This window comes from Mauremys mutica, chromosome 4 (genome assembly GCF_020497125.1).
Source record: "Mauremys mutica isolate MM-2020 ecotype Southern chromosome 4, ASM2049712v1, whole genome shotgun sequence".
Taxonomy (NCBI): Eukaryota; Metazoa; Chordata; order Testudines; family Geoemydidae; genus Mauremys; species Mauremys mutica.
This window is the reverse complement of record NC_059075.1, coordinates 120,709,826-120,718,396: the sequence shown is the minus strand read 5'-3', so window position 1 is coordinate 120,718,396 and position 8,571 is coordinate 120,709,826. Positions and strand designations below refer to the sequence as shown.

Genomic DNA, 8,571 nt, shown 5'->3' with positions numbered 1-8,571 from the left:
ACTTAAGGGCCACTGCATTCACCCCTCTGTCTTTTCCACCGCATGCTGGTGGCTTGGAGCACCTTTATCCAACAACAACACCCCCCCCCCCAGAATAAATTAAAGCCCCCCCGCTCTAAAATTCCATCTTTACAAACACCTCCACTTGGACCAACCCCCAGAGAACAGCCAGGAACAAGCCACCACCGCTGGCCTCTCCCCATCAGAGCCCATTTAGCATTACGTAGAGTAACACGGATCGTGTCAGTTCTGAGGTCCCATCCGCCAGTGGTGCCAGCAGGTTTACCACTCTTTGAGATTGTATCCAGCCTTCGCCCAGTTGAGCCCTGACATTAGCAGGGGTTGAGGAGGAGATTTTTCCCTTGCATAGGATGGGGCAAATCTTCCACCCTCTCCTGGGCTCTGGGAATCAGCCCCCCAACCCCTCATTTCCAGTGCCTTCTGCCTGTTGATTTAACCCCTTACTGGTGCCCGTCCCAGGAGATCGGCCATATCAGGACACTGCTGGATAGCAAAACCCAGGCAAGAGAGGGCATCCTTAGGAATTCTGGGGACTGGAGGGTGGATCTTAGAGCCTGGGGGTAGCCAAGGAGGCAGGATAATGTTTCTCAAGGGTCTCCGACAAGCCCCCAAGTGAGCCATGAGGAGGCTCTGCCCCTTAGGGTGTCCCCCTCCCGCTTGAGTCTGTCCCTGCCTCCTGTGGGTGCCTTATGGGTGAGAGTCCCTGGTGCCCTACTAGGGGCATCCCTCCCACCCCTTCTCCGGGGAGGTTTGCTGACCCAGCTGTCCTGCATGGGAGCAGGCAAGTCACTGAGCAGAAAGGGGCAGCTGGAGGGGGGCAGGGTCCCCTCAGTCCCCTTCGCGGCCGACGCAGGCACGGCAGTTGGGCTGCTGCTGCTGCCTCTCGTAGCGGCCAGAGATCCAGAAGAAGAGCACGCAGGTCACAGTCTGGATCCCAGCCAGGAGGAAGAAGTAATAGTCCATGTGGCAATTGTTAATGTTCCCTGGGGGAACAAGGGGTGAGCTGTCAGAGCACCCCCTGCTGGTACCAGGCAGACCCTCCACCTCTACCCCCTGCAGCAACCCTAGCCCAGGGCACATTTCTCCCTACACAGTTAGCTCAACCCAGCACCAAGTAGACACCATCTTCCACCCTCCCAGCCTCAGGGACCCGTCCCCCTTGGCACTGTCAGCAGAACCCCCTCTGTGGAGAGCTCCCCCTGCTGGCAGTGGGATGATGAGGCCTGAGAGTGGAGAACAGACCTATCTCCCCACCTGCCTCAAGCACCCCCTGTCGGCCCCAGGGATACATTTCCCACCCCCAGCTCTGCTGAGGGGCTGCCTCTCTCCCTTCTGCTTTGTATTCACCCCCGGGCCCCGCACTCACCAAAGTCCTTGGGGCAGTGCATCCAGCCATGCTCCGGCACTGAGAGGAGAGTCAGCAGCCCAGAGCCCAGGAGCGAGCCCACGCCAGAAATGAAGAAAAAGAGCCCCATGATGGCTCCCTGCATGGACTTGGGGGCCTCTGAGTAGGCAAATTCCAGCCCTAGGGGAGAGCAGAGAGCTCTGAGGGACCTCAGTAATACTAGGGCAAACAAACACTGCTTCTAGCCACCAGGGGATGGGATCAAACAACATGCTGTTTGCTACCATCCCAGCTGATTGATGAGCTGGCAGCCCCAACCCAAGCACTTGCCTTGAACCCATTTATCTACAGACCAAGCCTTGCATTGCTTAGCTTCATGAAATCAGAGGCAATCACCACCTTCCTAGATACAGCTGTATTTGCTGTTCTTCAGCCCCACCCAGCACAGTGCTAGGGGCTGTTAGTCAGACCTGTTGCACATGCTCAGTCTAGCCCCAGCACCTGGCGCGTCACATCTCACCCATGCTGCCTTATTGTTACTGGACCCCAACGCGCTAGGCGCTGCACAAACCCAGCACGGTTACCTGGAATGCTGGCGAAGATTTCACTGATGCCGATGAGAAGGTACTGGGGAATCTGCCACCAGATGGGCAGTGTGGCGGCAGAGTACACATCCTCTCCGATGTGCTGTAAGATGGTCTGGTTGTTCTTCACATACTGCAGCCTCTTGGTCTCCAGGGCGCCTGCCGAGGAGGGGCAGGATGGATCAATGTGACATTCCCCCACACATGCTCAGAAGGGGTCAGCCCCATCTGAGCAAGGCCCCATCGGCCCCTGATTTCATGGCAGGGAGAGTCTATCAGCCATCTTCTGGGATCCCCCCGCAATGCTGGTCAGCTCCAGCCCTGGCGTTGGGCAGTAGCCTCCCACCCACCAGCCAGGGCCATCAGGCATTACCTGCCACAATGATAGAGGTGAGGCCAAAGAACATGCCCAGAGCCATCCTCTTCAGTGCCGAGGGCAGCAGCTTCCGTCTCACCAGGAACGGGTCAATGACTCGATCCTTCAGCGGGACCAGAACCAGCAGGACCACCACATTGGCTAACAGGAGCCAGGCATCAGGGAACTAGGGAGAGAGAACTGGGTCAGATCTAGCCCTTGGGCTAACAGAACCAGGCACTGGGGATCTAAGGCGAGAGAACTGGGTCAGAACCAGCACCTGGGCTAACAGAACCAGGCACTGGGGATCTAAGGCGAGAGAACTGGGTCAGAACCAGCACCTGGGCTAACAGAACCAGGCACTGGGGATCTAAGGAGAGAGAACTGGGTCAGAACCAGTCCTTGGGCTAACAGAACCAGGCACTGGGGATCTAAGGAGAGAGAACTGGGTCAGAACCAGTCCTTGGGCTAACAGAACCAGGCATCCCCTTGAGAAATAACTCTACAGCAACTGAAAACCCTTATTCTGCATCTCCTACCTCTCCCAGCCCTGACTCTCCCCCTGCTTCCCCATCCCCTCCCCGCCATAGGTGCTGGAACTAGGGGTGCTGAGGATGCTGCTGCACCCTCTGGCTGGAAATGGTTTCCATCATATAGAGGGTTTACAGTTTGGTTCAATGGCTTTCTGCACCCCCACTACACAAATTGTTCCTGGTACCCTGCTCCCCTCCAGCTGCCCGGGACCTGCGGAGAAGCGGAAGCAGCTGGGACAGTTTCTGTTCTATCTCCAGCCTGGCCGGTGACCACAACCAGCATCACATGCCGCTCACGCTGGGCCTCTCACAAAGGAGGGATTGTGCTGTCAGGGGCAAGTGATATCCTGGACCCGCCTCCCTGCCCAGGCTGGGGATGTCACCCTACTCAAATGGGCAGCAAGATTCACCCGTGCTGCTCAAGATGGTCTCTTCCTTTGGCCTGGCACCAGCCCTCTCTCCATCACCCCCCCTTGGGGTGTCATCACCAACCCCAGCAATGTCACTCAGACCCTGAGTTGATGCCTTTGCCTGCCATCCCCACTGCATGCCACAGCCCCTCACCGTGTAGCTGCTGCCCGCACCACTGCCCGTGCTGTTGTGCTGGAAAATGTTGGGGATGAAGAGGTGCAGGCCTTGCAGATAGTAAGTCGACTGCATCTGGAATATAATGGGGAGATCAATGTGGGGCTCAGATCCATGGGCCATCCCTCCCCTGTCACCCCTCTTGGGACATCATCATCCACCCCAGTGATGTCACTCAGCCCTGCCCCGCCCCGCCAGGGGCATTGTCCCTCCTCTGCCCCCTTGAGTTGGGGTCATTGTCTGCCATCCCCACTGCATGCCCTGGCCCCCATGGGAACTGAACCCCGCTCCTACCCCACTGAGGTAGGACAGACACACTCAGCGGGAGGGGATGGGCTGACACACACCCCCAGCACCCTACCCCAGGAAACTCTGCTATGCCAGGACTGGGGGAGCAGTGTGGGGGTGGCCCCCAATAGAGGGTTAATGGGTCCTACCAGCAGCCAGTGACTATCGTTCTTTAGCATTGGTGAAACAAAGAGGAAGGAAATCAGGAGGAAATCTTTCGAAGGAATGGACATGGTCCCCCTGTTCCAGGTGGCTGGCCCTTTAAGGAGAAATGGGTCTCAGCCCCACCTGGGACATGGTTCAGGTGGGGAGAGTGAAGCTGGGCCATGTGACTCCTCTGGGAGTCACAAGGCAGAGGGCTGGGGGGTGGGGGAGAGGGAGAAGGCTGCTGAGCTAACAGAGGCGGGCCAGGAGAGCAGAAGATAGGGCAGAGGGGGCAAACTTTTTGGCCAGAGGGCCACATCTGGGTATGGAAATTGTATGGAGGGCCATGAATGCTCACGAAATTGGGGTTGGGGTGCGGGAGGGGATGAGGGCTCCAGCTGGGGGTGCAGGCTCTGGGGTGGGGCCAGAAATGAGGAGATCAGGGTGCAGGAGGGGGCTCCAGGCTGAAGTAGGGGGTTGGAGTGCGGGGGGGGGGGTTGAGGGCTCCAGCTGGGGGTGTGGGCTCTGGGGTGGGGCTGGGAATGAGGGGTTGGGAATGCAGGAGGCTGGGACCGAGGTGTTCAGAGGGTGGGAAGGGGATCAGGGCTGGGGCAGGTGGTTGGGGCATGGGAGGGGGTCAGGGGTGCAGGCTTTGGGCAATGCTTACCTCAAGCAAGTCCTGGAAGCAGTGGCATGTCCCCCCTCTGGCTCCTATGGAGACATGGCCAAGCAGCTCTGCGCGCTGCCCGGTCCGCAGGCACCGTCTCTGCAGCTCCCATTGGCCTTGGTTCCCAACCAATGGGAGATGTGGGGGCATCGCTTGGGGCAGGAGCAGCGTGCGGAGCTCCCTGGCTGCCCCTACGTGTAGGAGCTGGAGAGGGGACATGCCACTACTTCCGGGAGGTGTGTGGAGCCACAGCACGCACACAGCGGGGCAAGCCCCCGACCCCGCTCCCTGGCTGGAGTGCCAGAGTGGGGCAAGCCCTGGACCCTGCTGCCCAGCAGGGGCTCGAGGGCTGGATTAAAACATCTGAAGGGCCGGATGCAGCCCCCGAGCTGTAATCTGCCCACTCCTGAGACAGGCGGATGAGCCGCTGGCCTCTCGGAGCCCGAGGAGGACAACTCAGGGAGAGTCCTGGCGCCAATTCTGGGCTAGGGAGGGGTGGGAATAGCGGCTGGCTGAAGACTCGGACCAATGGGATCGGCAGCAGATGCGAGAGCTGAGGAGCTCTTGTGCAGATGGACTTGATGGATTGTTCTGAGCTGCTCATGTGATGAAGCCAGCCTCGGAGCGGTGGGGGTAAAAGCTTGGAGGAAGCCTTTGTTAATTATTTCAGGGACACTGAGGCAGAGCTGTCCCTGGCCACGAGGGGGCACTCTGGAGGCAGCACCCCTGTTTGCAGCCCCCACCACCCTAGGATCTGAGGGTCTCACAAGCATTGATAGTATTGATCCTCAGCTCCAAGCTCCATGAGGATGGCTCGACGCCGACCCCACTGCTAACCCCCTCTATGCATCAGCAAGCCCGGTGCTGCCGCTCCGCCAGCTCCCTACCTGGAAATAGACCATCCAGTAGGGAATGAAAGTCAGTAGCACTGGCAGGATCTTGGCCATCACTTGGAAGTTGGCAAGATCCTCCTCAGGCGAAGGAATCCGGGGCTGAGATTTGCCATCAGGGAGAAGATCTGTGCCCTGGGCTTCTGATTGGAGAGTGCCCGGCCTGCAGCGAAAGGGGAGAGCACAGATGGCATGAGGAGGCCAGCGTGGGCATGGACCCAAAGGGGATGGGGGTAGCTGGGCTCCACCAGCACCGACCCTACCTGATACGGCGCACTCGGCTGCAGCAGCTGCCCCGGAAGGCCAGCCTGAGCATGGCAGAGACCTGGCTGCCCGCGGGGGGCTTGGTGACGAAGGTGGGGGCAGCCAGGAGGAAGACAAGGAGGGCCAGAGCCACGCAGGCCGCAGGGATGGTGTAGCCGATGAGGAAGTTGACATTTTGCTGGATGAAGGCCACCACGAGCAGCGAGATCACCGCCCCAATGTTAATGCTCCAGTAGAACCAGTTGAAGAAGCGCCGTGTGGCATCGCGGCCACGGTCCATCACCTGCAGGGAGCGCAAGGCAAGATGGCGTGAGCCAGGCTGCGCTCCGCTGCGTCCCGTCAGGGCCTCGTCCCCTGTCCCCACTGCGGGAAGGGGGGGTCCCAAAGGAAATGAGGGGGGTTAACCCTTTATGGGCTGTGGGAAGAGAATTTCTAGATCCCTGGCGGGGGCTGCCTCCCATCTCTTCTGCCCTTTGGGGAGCCAGGCAGACCCTCGGTAAGAGTCCCCTTGCCAGGCCATCACCCTGCCCACCCCAGGGACTTTCACCTGCAGGAAGCACCAGGCCAAAGCTAAGCCACAAACACGGAGGTGGGGACTCATCTCCCCTCCCTCCCACTCCTTAACCCTGACCCAGCCTCCCTCCTTCCTATCCTCTCCCCCATTTCCTGACCTCCTGCTCCCTCCATTCCCCAGCCCTTCCCATCCTCTCTCCTACCCACCCAATCAGGGTGCCCCATTGCAACAATACCCCCTGGGCCCCCCTGTCTGGCCGAGGCTCTGCCTGGCTCCCCAAAGGGAAGGAGAGATGGGAGGCAGCCCTCTAAAGGGGTCTAGACTTTCTCCCCCTACAGCCCATAAGAGGTTAACTCCCCACCCCCTTTTCCTATGGATCAGAGAAACAATCCCCTTCCCCCAGTTAGACCCCTCCCCTCCCCTGATGGGGGTGGGGAGAGACAGGGAGGATTAAACCCTTGTGCTCTGGGAGGCGAGATCATCCCGAGTAGGGTGACCAGACAGCAAATGTGAAAAATCGGGACAGAGGATGGGGGGGTAATAGGAGCCTATATAAGGAAAAGACCCAAAAATCGGGACTGTCCCTATAAAATAGGGACATCTGGTCACCCTAATCCCGAGGGACGTTCTCCCTGCTCCCAGCCAAGCCTGGAAACTCTGGCTTGTTCCTGGGGTCTGAGGTGGTAGAGAGGAGACTTTACCCCACCATCTGCTGGGGAGGGATAGAGAAACAGCCCCCTCTCTCACAACATGATAGGGAAAGCCCCCTCAACCCCCCATGTGCAAGCGTTAATATGTGCATGCACACAGGTAGACTTGTTTGTGCCTGCATTTCCATGTGTGTGTGCTTTTGCATGCCTGTGTGTGTAAGCACGTGTGCTTGTGCATGTTTGTGTAAATGTGTTCTCACACGTGTGCAAGCTCATGGGTGGGCTGTGTGCCCTTGTCTGCATGGCTGCTTGCGTGGATGTGCTTTTGCTTCCGTGTGTGTGCAGGGGTGTGCCAGATGTATTTTCATGTGTGTGCCTGTGTGCATGGGTATTCATGTGTGCAAACTTGTGTGTGTCTGTTTGCATGCATTGTGTGTGCACACGTGCTGCATGCAGTGCCTCTGTATGTGCACGTGCGTGTTGCATGAATTGCCTGTGTGTGCACAGATGCGCATTTCATGCATTGTGGGTGATTATGCACACACATGGTATGCATTGCCTATGTGTATGCACATGCGCGCTCATGGATGTGTGTGCAACGTTAACCCTTTGGCATTAGCTGGGGCGAGGGTCCTGCCCAGGGGAATCTCTTGGGGGGGAGGGGGTATGTGTGTGTGTAACCCTTTGGGTGCTGGACGTATTGCTTTCCAGGTTGCTGACCCTGGGGGGATGGAGGGGAAAGGTGTGCCTGTTACCTGGTCGGCGCCGAAGGGGGTGAGGTTGGCCTTGACGGAGCTGATGCCCAGTGCCAGCAGCAGCAGGCCAGTGTACATCAGAGGGGCGCAGTAGTGACCGGGTGCTGACTGCTGGCACTCCCCACTCTGGTTCTGGCAGGGATGCTGTAGCTGGTAGACTGGCATGTCCCCGCACAGAAAGAGTCGCCCATCCGACGAGGCCGTGGCGGGCAGCAGGCAGGCCGACACCAGGTAGAGCAGGAAGCTTAGCGTGATGGTCCAGTAGCGGCCCAGGTAGACGTCAGCCAGCCAGCCCCCGACGGGCGAGAGCAGGTAGGAGGCGCCCAGGAAGAGCAGGGCAGCCCGCGAGGCCTGCAACCCCCCCCAATTGAAGTTGCTGCTGTTGAAGTAGAGGACAAGATTGGAGACGATGCCGAAGAAAGCCGCCCGCTCCAGGATCTCCACCAGTAGCACGGCCGCGCAGGCCGCCTTCCGGCCCTCGAAGGCATCCCATAAGCCCCTGGCCGGGGCCTCTTCCTGCCCCAGCAGGGGCCGGCGCTCCCCTCTGGTACCATCCCGGGCCATGCACCACCCTGCCTGGGCACTGCACGAGTCTTCCTGCTCCCCCTGGCCTTCTCAGTCTGTCTGCCCTTGCTGCTCCGTCTGTCCTGAGCCTTCCCCTCCCACGCTCTGTCTGTCTGTCCTCCACACTCAGTCTCTGGCTGCCTGTAGCTCTGGCTGCTTCTGCCTTCCCTGCTCTGTCTCTTGCTCTCGCAGACTCTCTCTCTCTCACCCTTCCTGGGCGTGTTTTCTCCGATCGCTCAGGCCAGCTCCCACTTCCCCATTTCTCCGCTGAATGGAGACATCATATGACATCTCCCTTCCCAGAAATGAAACTTCCATTCCATGGGTTCCCCTTTCTCAGGGAATTGGTGCCCTGCCCTCTCCCCATGAGTGACACCCTTCTTCATGCTTTTCCAGCCCTTCCCCAAACTTT

At 59.0% G+C, this 8,571-nt stretch overlaps 1 protein-coding gene across 1 annotated transcript; it reads right to left on the bottom strand.

Annotated features, from left to right (window-relative positions):
• Positions 1–57: 57 nt before the first annotated feature.
• SLC15A3 (solute carrier family 15 member 3) lies at positions 58–8,311 on the bottom strand. The gene is made up of 8 exons (XM_045016555.1): positions 7,596–8,311; positions 5,676–5,959; positions 5,410–5,575; positions 3,403–3,498; positions 2,324–2,492; positions 1,951–2,109; positions 1,388–1,546; positions 58–1,004 (listed from the first exon to the last, which is right to left on the bottom strand). Exons 1-8 carry the CDS (start codon positions 8,157–8,159, stop codon positions 850–852), a joined length of 1,752 nt encoding a protein of 583 aa, XP_044872490.1. The 5' UTR covers positions 8,160–8,311; the 3' UTR covers positions 58–849.
• Positions 8,312–8,571: the final 260 nt, after the last annotated feature.

Excerpts from the sequence above, each read along its gene's own strand:
- SLC15A3 (XM_045016555.1), bottom strand. The coding sequence starts at position 8,159 with ATGGCCCGGGATGGTACCAGAGGGGAGCGCCGGCCCCTGCTGGGGCAG. Across the intron at positions 3,499-5,409 it reads ACTGGATGGTCTATTTCCAG|ATGCAGTCGACTTACTATCT; the intron begins GTAGGGAGCTGG and ends ATTATATTCCAG. Across the intron at positions 1,547-1,950 it reads AATCTTCGCCAGCATTCCAG|GGCTGGAATTTGCCTACTCA; the intron begins GTAACCGTGCTG and ends GCTCTCCCCTAG.